Below are 16,599 nucleotides of genomic sequence, written 5' to 3' on the forward strand. Positions count from 1 at the left end.
GTTTTAGCCCAGCATCTATAAAAACTGTCAAGTATTTCTGCCCATGGTCAGCCTCTGGTGGTGCGGGAGAATTGTCTGTAACCTGTCAATCATGTTTTAAATAAAACGCTGATTGGCCAGGCAGAAAGTATAGGCGGAAAAACCAGGGAACCTATGCTGGAGAAAATGATCCACAAGAGTGTCCTCTGACCTCTGTAGGTTCCCTGGTATGTGCACACACCCCAAACACGTCATACATCACACACATACACAATAATAATAATAATAATAAATTTTTAAATTTTAAAAAAAAGAAGCGGGATAATTTAAACTTGACCAAAATAAAAATTGCTGTGTCAAGACTTCCACGTTCTTATTGCCAGTGTGAATCCAGCTGTTTCTGGACAGGAAGTAAGGCTTGACCCCAGCTGCTTTGCTGGCAGCTGCCAGGAAGAACACAGGAGGCCCTACTAATCAGACTGGACAAAGACCAACTCACTAACACACAAGGAAAAAGCCAAACATATTTTAAGAAACTTATAGTGGATTTTTAGAAAGCAATTAATTTGTGACTTTTTCTTACTTTGTGGAACATAAAATATTTCCAAAGTGTGAACATCAAAGTTGGGTCTTTGCAGGCGGAGGATAGAAGATCGGACCATCTTCACAGACCATCATCCCGTGCGTGGAAGCCCCCGCGGCCAGCCAGGCGTCCTGCCTGAAGGACAGCCGCTCATCTGGCTCAGTGCAGTTTCGCAGATGGAGGTCCTCCTTGGTGAAACATAATTCTATTTGACCAACAGTTTGTACACTCTCTCCCTAAAAGTAGAAAATAGTAGACATTTCAGAATCCAGGACCCATGGGTTATTGTCGATCTGGGGATCACAGCTTCAGCACTTAAAAACAGAAGCCGCTGCTCCAGATCAGAGACTCCAGCCTCTGAGCAAGGCCTCTCGGATCAGAGGAGGGTTCAGGGGGAACCTGGTGGATGGAGGCTTGTTCCTCACAGTCAGTGAGGGCTCAACTCTGCTAGCCTAGAAGCCTGGGGTGAGGAGGTTTTTTTCAGCTTGGAAGACAAAACACAGACAAACACAAAATGACCCAAATGTGCCCATAGTACACATGGGGACCCTGGCAGATTAAACATCAAGACACTAGTTCCTGGCAGCCAAGAGAATCTCAATTTGGTCTGGAAATGAGACAGTAGGGCTGCAATTAAAGTGACTGAGAGCGGCAAGGTAAGAGCTTAGACTGCCCGGTCTACACAGTTATATAACAGAGAAACCCTGTCTCAAAAACAAAACCAACCAAATAAATGAACAGACAAAACAAAAAACAACAAAAAAACCTTAGAAACTTACAAATGCTTAACTTAGAACTCTATCTCCTCGCCCCCTTTCTCTTCCCCTTCCTCTTCTCTCTCCCTTCCTCTCCCTCCCCCTCCCTTTCCCCTTTCCCCTCCTTCTCCCTTTCCCTTCCTCTTAAAAGGTTTTCTCACTAGAATGAGGCAGCATAGCCTATAATGTTATACAAATCTAGTCTTTGACCAAGCAGCTGCCATCTTGGTGAGTTCAGCTGTGCCTCTTGCAAAAGATCAGTTTACATTCTTTCTTAGAGGGGCGGGAGAATCATGTGACCCTCACCTGCACATCCAACTGCTTCCTATTTCCTGTTTTAGGCAACGCTATACTAACTGCACATGGTGTCCGGGAGGGGCTTGAATATAAAGGCCACAGAAGACTTGAAGGGGCTCCAACTATGTGGCTGAGGTAAAGCCCTCATCCCTGCTGGGTAGAGACATTCTGGTGTGTCCTTTTAGGAGAGCAGCACCCATGGCCCTGCAGATAACCCCTCACCCAGGCTCTGTAACTAAGCTCAATAAGCTCATGGATTCACTTGAGTGATCTTTGGTGGAATCATGCCTCAGGATGCTGTTGAGACCTTAAGAGGGGAAGCAGATGTTTATGTCTCCCCAAGGAAGGAATCTGAGAAACATCTCTGTGCTTTCTCATACACTTGCCTGTACACGTATATACATGGAAAATATGCCCAATGTAACTGTCCCAGAAACTCCAGTGGAGACAAACTATCAGGAGAGTAAAACCATCTTTTCTATAGAGACAACAGGATGCAGAATGCAAGTCTGACCTGTTCTGGCACAAGACACTGGATTTTAGGCACCACGCCATAGATCCTGGTAAGCGCATCTCTGAAATCTGCAAGCTGAGATTAAATGAGAGCATTAGCAGTGAACAGCAGAAGTCCCACCCTCATGATTCTGTTTAAAGAGCACCCCCCCCCCCAGAGGACCTGGAGTACAGCCTAAGGATGTCCTGGCTCCAACACTGAAGGAAAGACCACCATGGGCTCTACCCAGGAGGCCCAAACATCCCCAACAGTTTGTTTTTTCTCTGTTCCACCTTTTCCACTGGGTAGCTTGATTCTTCCCTATCTCCAGCCTAAGTCCAGTGTCTCCCTTCTACGCTATCTTGCCTAAAGCCACCCTCACCAATTGACTGTTGGGATCTCAAAGCTTTTCCACAGGCCTATTCCCTCCTCAAATCCAGCAGCTTCCAAGGCTCACCCTTGGCTTTCCCTGGAGATCCTCTCTGCTTTTGACCTTGGTAACCTGTTGAAGGACACAGGTCCACTAGGAACTTCCCAGTGCTGCCTATGTCTAAGAGCATGGCATGGCCCTTACCACCTCAGCTACCCATTTCTGGGAAATGCCTGGTCACCACCTCCTCCACAGGTCCAGTAGCCCCCATGTGCCACAGAGCACATGAGCGGACAGGGGCTTGGATGCTGATGCAAAGCTGAATGCCTGCTGATGTCAGACACTTTTAGATCAGTTTTCCAAGTCACTGTCTCATACTCCTGCCACCTTACCAAGTGCATGAGGCAGCTCAGCAGCAGGTTGCTCCTGCTATCCCCATCACCATGGATACCATCTATGAACATCAAGCCAGGTGAAACTGTAAACACAGCCCCCTCCTCATGTCAGCTTGAGCAGAGACCAGGTGAGCTTGGGGAAGCCCTACAAACCCACATCCTGGCGTTTTCCAGAAGGGTCTAACTTAACTGGCAGCTAAAGCTCCTTTCACGGCCAGGCTCCAATTCCCTACTGTCCACAAAGGGAGAGATACACATTGACTGGGAAAAGGAGCACACAGTCTCACAGTCAGAGCTGTTGGGTTACTACCAACAGGGCAAAGTGATGGCAGTGCCCATGCCTGTACTGCAGAGGCTTCTCTGGAGCTGTTTTAAAGGCACAGCCTACAATAAGCACAAAAAACACCTCAGAGAATCATCTAAAGCAAGTCTGTGAGCTCTCCTGGTAGCCCAGGTATATTTTAAGCTTTTGAGTGACAGCTCTCTTTAGCAAACAAAAACAGACAAACCATAATTGAAAGATCTGTGTTGCACATGTCCTTCTTAGTCAATAAGACATGGCATTACTTCCTGTGCCATGTAGCTCACATGAAAAACCGAAAGCCAGTTTCTTTCCTCTCAAACACCATGACGTTTTTTTCAAAAGCACGTTCCATCCTGTGCTGAGGACAAGGACTACTGCTTGGCAGAAACATGGATCTGCGCCTCCAAGTCAGGGGCCTAAGCAGCCTTAGTGTATGTTCATATGCAAATGCAAACAGTTCAAGGAAAACCTATTTCAAGTCATCTGTGCTGGGTCACTTTAAAACCCAACTGTAGCTCACAAGATGAATGGATCCCGCCAAATTCCCCAATGACAAACATTAGATACTAGACAGAGGCTGCAGGTAAGACTTACCTGGTAGTAATTGATAGATGGCTTGATCCCAAATTTTAGCAGCACACTAAAAGAAAATGTAAAAATTAGCTGCATGAAGACAGCACAGTACATTTTGTTCTTCCCTTGGATTTCACATTGAAAATTACGACGCTGTTAAAGGAGAGTGTCTTTTCTGACTTCCAGCAATAAATCCATTAACAGGAACAGCAGCAACAAACCCTGTGCAAGCTATGACCACACAGGCTCTGCAGGATAGCTTTTCCTGCCTCATGTGACTCCAGGCTTATCCTGAAGAACTGTGCTGGCCAGATCGTCAAAGAATCTAAGTGCATGTAGCCTAGAATCCTATCAGAGTTGCTCACAACAAACTTAGTACCAGAGGCACAACGTCAACATCCCTGGACCACCCACTGCAGAGAAGTCTCTGTGGTCCCACCACAAGATCCGGATGGCTCAGGACTGTGACACCATGGAGATAAAATCTAAAGATTTCATAAAACCAAACTGTACAACTTATGTCAGAAAGGACCCTGTGTTCTGCCTGCTGGCGGCGTTCAGGCCTTCATGGGTATTCTTTGGTTATCCCATCTCTCAAAATACACCTGCCCCTCCTCTTCTACTGCCACATTAACTGATTCAAATTCCAGCTGTTTTTGAGCGAAATGACACAGAAAACTGTGTGTGAAACGGTGACATCACCATGACTGCGCCTCTGTGCTAAGGAGGCAAAGCCTGCGTGCACAGCCAGCACCTGTGCTAAGGAGGCAAAGCCTGCGTGCACAGCCAGCGCCTGTGCTAAGGAGGCAAAGCCTGCGTGCACAGCCAGCGCCTGTGCTAAGGAGGCAAAGCCTGTGTGCAGAGAGCCAGCGGAGGTTTATTCATCTTTTAAGCAGATTTAATTAATGAACCTTAGATGTGATTGACAAGTAAAGATCTTGGGATTATTCTCATCTGCAGCTCTGACTAGAACAAGCTGTACAGAGGACAAGCAGTGTGCAGACACTGTAAAAAGCCTTCATTTTTGGAGACATTTATTCCTCACATGGCTAGAGGCTGTGAATCTTAGGATCAAAGTTCTGGTGTCTGGGGATCGCTCATTCTTCATAGTCTGTATTTCTGTGCGCTTACATGGGGGCGGGGTTTAACAAGCTCTCTAGCTCTCCAGGGCCTGCTGTAAGAGAACTAATTCCACTCAGGAGAGCTCCACACTCATGCACCACCCGCCTAAAGGAGGAAGATTTCTGTCTACAAATTTTGGAGGCAATTTACGTTCAGTCCACTGCAGGCTGAGCTCCCACGCTGATGCCCTCCTTCCGCTCTCCTGGCCACTGGCTCATAACGTTCAGTCACAATAAGAAACACAAGAGACAGCAAGATGGCTCAGCGGGTAGAAAAGCACCTGCCACACAAGCCTAACAAGCTGGTGAAACAAAGGTGAAAGAAGAAAACCATCTCCAGAGCTGTCCTGACCTCCATGCGCACGCGCACGCACGCGCGCACACACACACACACACACACACACACACACACACTACACTCAAACAATAAACAAATGAAAAGAACAGTACACTCAGCACGACAGAAACATCTGGATGAAAAGGGTCAGGCTGGTCCACCGTCCTACAGAGCATGCTGTTCTTACAGATTCACTACCCTGGTGTGGTGACAATATATCCCCAAGTCCAAAACTGAGGTTAGGGCAGACAGTAAAAATCTACATGGTTTGGCTCACTTGTAGGGCTTAAAGGACCCTTCCCTCCACCTCACGCTTGTTTGAGGAGCACTAGAATCGGATACAGAGATCTATTGAGGACCGACATAGGGGAATGATCTTAAGGCAGCAACTTTCTCAGAGGTTGTAGGTGCCGGTCAGGCTTCACTTCCCAGGGATGATTCACTAATGACAAGTCAGCACCATATGGCAGCCTGAGACTGTGCTCTCTATGGTCATAATGATCAAAGATCTGTCAGGGGCTCAGCTTCTCCCCAGGAATGAGCCCACCACACCGCTTTCGGGACCATAACACTCAGGTTGTTGGCAGGAATGTCATACTCATTCCAGTGGCCCAGCCCCAGGGCGACGGCAGAGTGAGATGTCCACACACCTGTTGAGGTCGATCTGCTTGTACAGATCCAGGCTCTTCCCGAAGTACTTCTTCTCGGAGTTGAGGGCATCCACCTGGGCAGCGCAGGTGCCGTGCTTATCCCATTCATGTTTCCTGTGCGGTGCAGCATAAGAAGGGTCAGACCCGTGCTCTAGAGCAGAGCTGTCGCACTCATTGAGCCATCACTGCCTTCACAGATACCCTGGGCCCAGGCCCAGCAATGTGCTACAGTCTCCACAGAGACAGCTCAGTCGTCTCACGTTTCTATCTCAAACCCCTTCCAGGGCACCTCTACAATCACAACATAACTCCATCCAGGCGGTGGGGGCACAGCCTATAACCCCAGCACTCGGGAGGCAGAGGCAGTGGAAGTACTTTCTAGAATACAGGCTACGAAAGACAAGTTCAAGGCGTGCCTGGGCTGCAAAGTGAGTTCACGGCTTCCCTGAGCAGTTTAGTGGGCAGCTTTCTCAGAACTAGCAGCACTGGGAGCTTAGTTCAGCGGGAAAGCACCGGAGTGTGGGACAACCTGGACTCATCTAGTGAGCTAGTCACCACCCAAGCTTTGACTGAACGTCCTCTTTATCTAAAAGTGATTCCAGCCTACACACTGCAGTCCACAAACCCTGAAACAGTACACCCTCAAGAAAAAGCCACGCTCAAAGCTGCGATCCAGGAAGCTGGCACCTATTACATTCCGCTGCTTTAAGGCATTTTATCAAACCAGAAATATTTCTAGGTTAAATTAAGAGGCCTGGAAAGGTATTATTAGCTGTAATAGGAACTATAAATTTTCACATTGGAAGATGCAGAAAAAAATTACCTTCAGTTGAATCAATTTTATCTTCTTTAAAAAACAAACAAACAAAAACAATGCTTTTCAAACAACTGGGTTAATTCCAAGCTCTTGCTAACCTGGAAGAAGAATGTCCCTGTGAAACTCACATTGTCTCTGACCAGGTCACCATGAGGCCACTATCTCTAAGGCATGCTCTGTGTGTGTGTGTGTGTGTGTGTGTGTGTGTGTGTGTGTGTGTGTGTGTGAGAGAGAGAGAGAGAGAGAGAGAGAGAGAGAGAGAGAGAGAGAGAGATATTTGGATTGATTTTTAAATATGCAAGCATTTGCTTGCTGAATTTTAGGAGAGAGGAATTTTTAAATGAAGTAATGGATGAAATAACAACAGACCAGAAAACAAGTGCATTACATAAATTCCACCTGACCTCATTTTTAACCCACTGGACAGAGGCCCTCAAAGCTACATACCAGAATCATTTCTTGATGCCCTCTAGTGACAGGATTTGTCACCTGTTCTCTGTGCCTCCCACAGCTGACACCCAGGCCACCCTTAGAAATTCCTCACATCTATGTTCAAATGCATATGGCCAACAGGAACTTGGACTTACCAGAACCGGCTGCGGTTAGAGGACGGGTGGATGACATCGGGCCAGTAGATCTTCATGTCTCCCAGAAGATCCTGTATGTAATTTAAACAAAACGTTTACCCAAGACCTAACAAATTCAAAACTTCTAAGCAAACGTAACAAACCAATAAACAGAAAGCATTCAAACTCTAACAATTTAACTGAGCAAAATGAGTTTGTGCTTATTCTGCATAAAGCATGCTGAAGTAGCCGCAAGTGAAAACACACAAACTCTTACAAGAGAATGATAAGGCCAGGCGACAGTGGCACACATCTTTAATCCCAGCACTGGGGAGGCAGAGGCAGAAGGATCTCTGTGAGTTCGAGGTCAGCCTGGTCTACAGAGCTAGTTCCAGGACAGCCAGGGCTACACAGAGAAACCCTGTCTCGAAAAAAATAAAAAAAAAAAAAAACCTGGGTCCTCTGGAAGAGCAGCCAGTGCTCATAACCACTGAGCCATCTCTCCAGACCCCCAAAAAATGTACCTTTAATAAGCTACAGTCGGCTACTATTGACAGCCTCACTACCTAGTTTTATCTCAACATCTATTTTCCTGGAGGAGCTGGCCAGACACGGACAGACTTGGCATCTGGATTCCTGGGGAACAAGGAAGCTTGAAGTTGTCTGTGCAGTTTTTATGTGCCCCTGGCAAACTTCCACTGCTCATCCCAAAGTGTAGGACGGACTGACAGACAGCAACTACTCAGTGATGATTCAGAGGATAGCTATAGTGTATGCATATTCAGACACCCAGTACAGGACAGTTACTTTAGCACTCAGGAGGCAGAGGCAGATGGCTCTCTTTGAGTTTGAAGCCAGCCTGGTCTACAAAGCAAGTTCCAGGACAGCCAATACTGCTACACAGAGAAACCCACCTATCGGGCCTGCCATGTCCCCTATGCCACCCCAGGTACCCTGACAGGAGTTGTTGGTGCCCCTTCAGGAAAGGTGAACACGCGGGAGCAGGTCTGCTATGCCGCGCAAATCTCAAGAGCACTTCTGTCCTGTGATGATTCTGTAACGGGAATTGTGATGCTGAAGAGGCCGGTCGTGTCCTCCTAGAAACCATGCACTTTGGGTATCAGGTGCCTACTCTCCAAGCCACAGCTGTCTGGAAATGTCTCACCCTTACCACACAGACCAAGTGCCCACTTTCCCTCAATGACCCAGAAGCCCCAGAGCTAAGGTCTAGCTAGCTCTGGCATGTAAGCAGAAGGGTCTGTGCTACCAGGACAGGCACTGCTGCCCCCTGAGCTGCTTCTAACATCCATTCAGACCTACGACAAGGAGGAGGAAGGTAGACATTTTTTCTTTTTGCATGTATGGGGTTGTTGTATATAGCAATCATTATTAAAGAGACCCAGGGGGCTCAGTCCTAATGAATCCACTCCTGACCCCACAATTTGAAACATGACTTTGAAGGTACACTTATAAAGGATGAATTCATTTAGTTCAACTTTCTATTTGCAATAGAAGTATAATAAAAAAAGATCAATACCTTAATCTCATCTAAGTTAAAGTGCCAGGATTGGTTACAATCTTCTGCTCTATCAGGCCTTGAAGTTCAAATGTTTAAGAAAAAGAAGAAATATTAGTTTTGGTGAGGAAGACTTAGTCACAACACTAGAAAGCACTTCTTTTAAAATCTACACATGAGAGAGAAATTCTAGTCAGGAACCCCGTACTCCCCCAGAGCCCATCAACAAATATGAGCAAGGAAGTCAGAACCATGAGGGGTTGGTCCACCCACTGAGACAGTGTGCCTGATCTAATGGGAGCTCACCAACTCCAGCTGGACTGGGACTGAACGAGCATGGGATCAAACCGGACTCTCTGAATGTGGCTGACAATTGGGCAGACTGAGAAGCCAATGAAAATGGCACTGGGATTTGTCTCTACTGCATGTACTGGCTTTTTGGGATCCTAGTCTGTTTGGATGCACACCTTCCTAAGCCTGGATGTAGGGGGGAAGGCCTTGGACTTCCCACACAGGGCAGGGTACCCTGCCCTCTCTTAGGACTGGAGGGGGAGAGAGAGAAAATGTGGGGGGGGGGAGTGGGTGGGAAGTGGAAATTTTGATTGGTATTATTTATAAAGTAATAAAAAAAGAAATTTAATAAAAAATTTAAAAAAAGAATGGTTCTGCGCAGTCAGCTTGACTTTGTTCTGGAAAAGGAGCAAATGTATTCAGACATGCCCAGCTTTGGACAAACAGGCTGGACTGTCAGTAGAGGAAACATTGGAATGGCTCTGGACTGTGTGAAGCCTCAGTTCTTTCCTAGCAGAGGAAACTAAGGTGTATGGGCCATGTCCACTCTAAAGGTGCCAAACCAATATGCACACTTCAATACCACAAGGGTGTGCACAGAGAACTAACTAAAGGGAGTGCAGACAAACATGGTGGGAGGGGTGGCAGCTTGTGACGTGTGTAAAACAGATTTGTCTATTTATCTGCTGAGCTAACACTTTAGTTTTAAATGTTTATTATAATAGGCCCCAAGAACAAAGTAGGAAAGGACCCAGGATCCTTGTTTATCTTTGAAAAGGGGGCTGGAGAGATGTTCGGTACTTAAGAGCACTGGTTTCTCTACCAGAGAACATGGGTTCAATGACCAGCACCCACATGGTGGTTCATAACTGCATGCTCACTCCAATCCCAGGGACAATGCCCATTACTGGCCTTTGCAAGTACTGGGTACACACATGGTACAGACATGCATGCAGGTAAAACATTCATACATACGTAAGACAAAAGTGTGTGTGTGCACGCGCGTAAGAATCTGGTCAACAGAATAAACGTCTAACAAGAATAACATGTCTATGGTGACTAGACTCCAGCTAGCTTTTCCTGACTATCTCATTGGGTTTTACTACATTAGATGCTTGCCATAGTCCATGTATTGTCCAATAATCCAGAGTATCTCTGCAGCCGTCAACTTCCTGGAGAAAAAACAAACAAACAGATAAGGAAGGTGACTGGTTGTGTAAATATTTATCAACTCCATTTTCTTTGAACAGGCATCAACTAGACACAGGCACACCACTAACAGACAGTAACCCTGGGGTTAGCATTTACTCTAGCATCACACTCACGGGAAATGCCAGGGCTAGGCAGTCTAGGTCAGTCCTCAGACAATGGAGCTGCGGGGAACGGGGCAGCTAGCCTTGGTCTTTACATGCACCCACAGGTATGGACAGGCACATATACCATGAACAATCTACGTAGCAGGAGCCAGCCTGCTCTGACACCAGGCCCTAACGCAGTGAAGTGGTTGGTACCGGACACTGGAAGCCAACAAGTGTAGCGGGGTAAAAACAGGAGCATTTTTCTCGACATCAATCACAAAGATAAAATCAGAGATGAAAAATCTTAGTTAAGATAAAATTAGGAAAAAGAAAAAAAAAGATAAAATTAGGGTCCTCCAAGGGGTTTAGTTAGGATAAAATTTTCCCACAATAAATGCTAATAGAAATAAACAGACTTGGGCTATCAGACTGGATGAAGTGGAACAGAGCTCAGGACACACACACACACACACACACATACACACACACACGTACACACCAGGAACCAGGCAAATATGACACCTGGACCCAGCTACTGCAGCCAACACCATGCCCCTCCTGTCCTGATGTCTCCCCACCATGCGGCTTCTTTCTATGAGTGGTCTAAAGAGTCCAGTCAGGAGATTGGTCACTAGTGAGAGCTGCCTGCTACCGAATGACTGAATGACTACAGACGGGAGCTACAGCCCACATGTACACCTCAGCCAGGACCCCGAGTCCTTCCTTAAGGAAAGCTCATTTCCTATGGGCACAGTGTGACTGAGGTGAAAATCAGGGCTGAAGGCCCCTGCAGAGCTCCACAGCCAGGCCCCTACCTGACCTAGGACAGAAACTCAGCCAAGAGGCGGCTTTCTCCTTCAGTCAGCAAACACTGAGGTCTCGTGGTGCCTCTTGAGATCATGACAGGTGTGTCCCAGCATAATTCATGTCTGTCTACCTCACTTGTAGCCAGAGAAGGGCACAGTGAGGCAAGAGCTTTCACTGTGGGCCATGGTCAGACATAAAAAGCTCAACAGCGACAATTTTATAGTGACCAAGTTTCTTTTCTGAGTTGAATTCCTAAAGCTTTAAGGCAGGAAGCACTTGCACAAACACTCACAACACTGCCAGGGGACAGCACACCCATAATTCCTCAGGCAGGCCAGGCCTGCCTGGTGCCTGCTGCTTGAGGGCAACTCCTCTAGGGCTGGCCTGAAGCAAGCGCTCCTTTCTGTGGGCCCTGCAATAGGAGCCCAGGTCTCTAGCCCTCCCTGCCCTGGGAAGAGCCAGTGAGGTCTTCGCCACCTAAAACCCTCATGTCCCACACTCCCTGTACATCCTCTTCACCCCCACAATGGAACCAGGGAACCAGATCAAGGGTATGACTTGGCAACCATAACTGAAATATCAACTTCATTTGTCAACAGGAAATTAAGACAGAGGAAGTGAAAAAGAAAATCCCCTGGGCTGGAGAGGTGGCTCAGAGGTTAAGAGCACTGGCTGCTCTTCCGGAGGTCCTGAGTTCAATTCCCAGCAACCACATGGTGGCTCACAACCATCTGTACTGAGATCTGGCGCCCTTCTCTGGCGTGAGGGCATACATGGAGGCAGAATGTTGTATACATAATAAATAAATAAATCTAAAAAAAAAAAAAAAAAGAAAAAGAAAATCCCCACTACTCCAAGGAGACAAAAAGGCAGGAAGGCTCTCAACCTGGCAGGAGAAGATCAGACTACATCAAAGCTGCTGGATACGTTGTATATGCTTCATAAGTAAGAGGTCCCAATTTTTAAACTCAAACAGGTTTTCAGAAAAACTATCAACAACACTAGTGCCCAGTCAGCAATATGACAAAACTGTCCAGATTTACAGAGGGTCAGCTCTGTAAACCACCCGCGAGGACGAGTCAGCGCAGGCCCCGCTGGGACACTCTGAGGGAAGAGCACTGACAGCATAAAAGGACACAAGGCATGAAACAAAACACAGACGTGGACAGAGGTGCCAACCTCAAGGGGGAAGGGGACCGTGGCTGCCAAGCAGATCACTGTTGGCAGCGGGCAATGGCCTTCAACCATACTCTGCTTATTGTAGGCACCTGGGTAAAGCTCAACAGCACAGAGGGAAAGTACAGGCCTATTGAAGGCAGAGCTGTGTGCCCCAAAGACACATCTCTGCCCCACACCACCTACTGCGAACATCAGCTCATTTGGAAATTGGGTTTTTAAAGATATAATCAAAGTAAGGTCAGGCTGGACCCTACATCTTCAGTTAGTGTTCTGAGAGACAGAGATGTTATGTATAGTACTTTTAATGAGACTGACTCCCATATTCGAAAGCTTGGTTCCCCAACTCATAGAACTCTGTGGGAAGGATTAGGAGGTGTGGTATGGCCCTATTGGAGGAGCTTTATCCCTGGAGGTGGGCTTTGATGTTTCAAAAGCCCATGCCATTCCCGGTATCTATCTCGGCATCTTGTTTATATCTCAAGATGTGAGCTCTCAGCTACTGCTCCTGAACCATGCTTGCTGGCGACCTGACCACCATGCTCCTTCAGGATGGTCACAGACTCTTAGAAAATGTAAGCTCCTAAACAAACAAACAAACAAAAAAAGAAACCTCTTGCTTCTCCAAGTTGCCTTGTGTAGTGGCACTTCAATTGTATTTTAATAAAGCTTGTCTGGGGATTGGGAAGTAAAACAGCCACACTGGCCAGCCTTAACAGGCAGCAATGACACACATCTTTAATCCCAGTAGCCACACTACTTGCCACAGAAACCAGGTGGCAGTGGTGCACGCCTTGAATCCCAGAATGAGAGGATTATAAAATGGGAGGAGACAGCTCTCAGTCTCAGTCTCATTTTGAGATTCCTGGAGGCAGGATCGCCATTTCAAACTGAGGCAGAGGTAGGAGCTGGTGGCTAGCTGTTTTGCTTTTCTGACCTTTAGGTTGAACCTCAATTTCTGTCTTTGGGTTTTTATTAATTGTGTATCAGCCTTGTTCTTGGTGTCTTATCATGGCAAAATAATAATAATAATAATAATAATAATAATAAACTAAGACACCACATGAAGAAGACAGACACTGAGTAGTGCTTGCAGAAGTCTAGGACACCCAGGACTGTCACCTCTAGTGGTGGGCAGGAATAAACGCTCCCAAAAAAACGAAACCTCCTCATGCCTTCGCTGCAGACTCCCAACCCCAGCACGGAGAGGGAATACACTTCTGGTGTTCTAAGCCGCACCACTAGAGATTCTGTTGCCGCCACTCTCCAAATCCTACACACGCAAGTCACCTGTCAGGCGGTCCAGTCACACTTCAGGGCAGATTTAACACACCTGGCATACAAGGTGGGCACTTGTCCATATCCATACAAAACAACTCATACAGGCCTACTGGATCAAGAGGGCCAGCCAAAACAGGGCTCACCTTGCAAACTGTTGGGGGCCAGTGCTGGGTCAAAATTAGTTTCTTCCACTCGTGGTTGCCACTGTTAAAAGACAAACGTATTTTTCAAGGATGTGTCCAAGTGACAAAGGCTCACCTATCCAGTCAACCCACTCCTTCAACATGGAGAGTCTACCTGACTAGACACATGACCAGGAACAACGTCCCCTACTGTAATGGATTAATTAAAAATGTTGCAGGATCCCACAGTGGCAGGCAGTGGGCAGAGGGTCCCAAGAGCAGCTTGTTTCAGTCAGGGACAGTGCACAAGACCATGAGGAGAGACAGACAAATGGGCACGCCATGAGACCACACACACCACAGGTCTCTGAAGGCGACTGGTCCCGGTCAGGGAGATATATGGATAGGCACGCCATGCAGTGTGAGGTTGGATATTTATTGAGCGGATTATGGAAAGGAAAGGAAGAAAGGGAGAAGAGCAGAAAGAGAGAGGGAGGGAGGGAGACAGAACGGGGAAAGGGGAAAGTGGGGAGAGGCAGAAGCTGCCTCTTCGAGAGGGAGACAGAAGAGACTCAGGCTGCAAGCAGGAAAGAAGATCTGCCTGCCTCAGCTGACTGGGGGATGGAGTGGAAATGGCCTGTCTCTTAAAGAGACAGGACAGACCATTACACCCACCTCCTGAAGTACACACCACAAAGGAAGGCAAAGAATGCTCTAAGAACAACGTGTATACCATGGCACATAACTATGAGCAATGGAGACTATCAACACAGTGGACGAGGCCAGGGCAGTGGGGTAGAGCCAGGAAGGCCTGCTGATGGAAAGTAACTGAGCAATAGTTGCCTTTTTCAGGGGGCTCAGTATACAGACTCCTAATCCCTTCGCTGTCTCTGTGAGCTCCCGAGGCTCTGAAGATTTATCTTGTTCCCCTTCCATTCACATGCCCAAACAAACACAACCTGAAGCCACACTGAAGTCCTATCAATACCCTATTTGGCATTTGGCTGCCCTTACACCCATGGTGACAGGATGCTACTTCAGAGACCACTATGGATATGAATGTCACCTACAGCCTAGCCTGGGCTCTAGCCACAGCCTGACCTGGGCAAGCAGACTTGATACACGTTATCTAGGGTACGGTATGTGACGTGCTCTGACTTGTCACGTGTTCCCTGGACCACAGTGTCGGCACCAAACTGAGCTTTTATCACAAGCCTGTGAACTGAGGCCCTCCCAACCCAGAGACTTCACAGAGGAACTGCGGGACTGTGGAGCTGTAGGGTGGTTGTCCCCGAGGGTCCACGTGTTGGAGTTTAGACAACAGCGGGGTAGTTTTTAGATATGGGACCGACAGGATCTCATTAGGTCACTGGTGGTATGTATGCCCTTGGACAGAACTTTGGTAGTCCTGCTGGGATCCTGACAACCGCCATAAAAGCCTAAACAGATGATGAAAGCCTTCTCTATAGAAGAGATGAAACACACTAAGTTAAAGCTCTGACCATCTCCAATTGTTTGCAAAGAATCATACTGAGCCAGGGAGGTAAGGCTCAGAATAAAACTCAACCAAACTATCTCTATGTGTTTTTAAGGTACGTCTTTAATAAGAGATCGAAGGCCTCACCTACTCCAATACTCAAGGAGAAGTCAGAGAAAAGGAGACCCACCCAATACAAGGAACTCACCTGGCCTTGGGGCTTAAATTCCAAGCATAACCCTTACGTCAGTTGCGTACATTAGGCTGGTTATAGAACTGCGCACGGCAGCCTGAAGTCCTCAGCTTACTCTCACTGCTCCAAGTACTTTCTATATCTTAGCTGCTCACAGGTACCAACTGTGCTGTGCGGGGCAGGTCTCCTAAGGGCTCCAAGATCACACTCTTAGATAGGGACTAACTTTTGCACGCGCACACACACATACACACCGCACACCACGCCACTCCCGAAGAATGGTCCCTACCTTAAATAGATATGAAAGCAAACAAATGCAACTGGCTTTCATAACTCTTTGGGAACGCAGGACTTCTTGCGTGCAACGAAGCCCTACCTTTTCCGCTCCAGTGGTACAAAAACACCAAAAGCTTTTACTAATCGACTGTTAAACAGAGGGGAAAAGTCAGAATGTGTTCGGGGATTGACCTGGCAGAATTGAAGCAGCGATTATCAGAGCCAGCCCGTGCGTCCCAGAGAGAGCAGCTAAGGGGCGCGTGCAAGCGCGCGGGGGGCGGGGAGGGAGCCCCCAGAAGAAAAACTTAAAAAGAGGAAGAAGGGCGTCCTTCGTCCAGAAACCAGCCTCCAGCCCTGCCGACTGGCTCTCACCTCCACAGCGGGCCCGCCCCGCACAGGCACCACAGCGCCAGGCCCCAAGCCAGCACGGAGACCCAGCCCGGGAAGGCGCCGCGAGCCCCCGCCGATGCCATCGCGCTGCCCCGGGCTCCACAGCCTCCCAGCAGCCTTCGCGCGCGCCGGCTCGGCCGCCCGACCGCCCGCTGTCGACGCTTCACCGAAGGCTTCCGCCAGTCAGCGGAGCACCACCAAGTAGCCCCCAAGGCCACGCCCCCGAGCCCTGGGCACGCCCCCCCGGGCCCGGGCGGACGCGCCCCGAGCCACAGGCCACTCTCCCGAGTTCTGGGCGGGCACGCCCCCAGCCCCGGGCCACGCCCCCTATGGCCCCGCCCAGAAAGTCCCGTGGCTTTAGTTCCGGACACCCTCGGGTCCAGGCCCACCTGACGGACACGCCCCCCACGCGCTGGCCCTGGAAGTCCACGCGCTCCGCGCTCCACCTCCGGACCCCTCAGTCCCTGGCCCACGTAGTCGACTCGCTCGTAAGCTGCAGTCACCCTATTTTAAGGGACACGCCCCACGCCAC

The 16,599-nt window shown here is 48.2% G+C and overlaps 1 protein-coding gene across 1 annotated transcript; it reads right to left on the reverse strand.

Moving 5' to 3' along the window:
- Positions 1-503: 503 nt before the first annotated feature.
- Rnaset2 (ribonuclease T2) lies at positions 504-16,279 on the reverse strand. The gene is made up of 9 exons (XM_038339854.2): positions 16,050-16,279; positions 13,753-13,813; positions 10,167-10,219; positions 8,778-8,835; positions 7,262-7,332; positions 5,858-5,971; positions 3,771-3,816; positions 2,129-2,203; positions 504-798 (listed from the first exon to the last, which is right to left on the reverse strand). The coding sequence occupies exons 1-9, from the start codon at positions 16,148-16,150 to the stop codon at positions 598-600; spliced, it is 780 nt and encodes a 259-aa protein (XP_038195782.1). The 5' UTR covers positions 16,151-16,279; the 3' UTR covers positions 504-597.
- Between the last annotated feature and the right edge of the window lie 320 nt (positions 16,280-16,599).

The sequence above is a fragment of the Arvicola amphibius genome, chromosome 8 (assembly GCF_903992535.2).
Source record: "Arvicola amphibius chromosome 8, mArvAmp1.2, whole genome shotgun sequence".
Lineage (NCBI taxonomy): Eukaryota > Metazoa > Chordata > Mammalia > Rodentia > Cricetidae > Arvicola > Arvicola amphibius.

Bases quoted from the DNA above. Each gene is read 5' to 3' on its own strand.
- Rnaset2 (XM_038339854.2), bottom strand. From the start codon at position 16,150: ATGGCATCGGCGGGGGCTCGCGGCGCCTTCCCGGGCTGGGTCTCCGTG. The intron at 10,220-13,752 runs GTGAGCCCTGTT...TTTTTTCTCCAG, and splicing joins GGCCCCCAACAGTTTGCAAG to GAAGTTGACGGCTGCAGAGA. The intron at 8,836-10,166 runs GCAAGCATCTAA...TTGAACTTCAAG, and splicing joins TGGACAATACATGGACTATG to GCCTGATAGAGCAGAAGATT.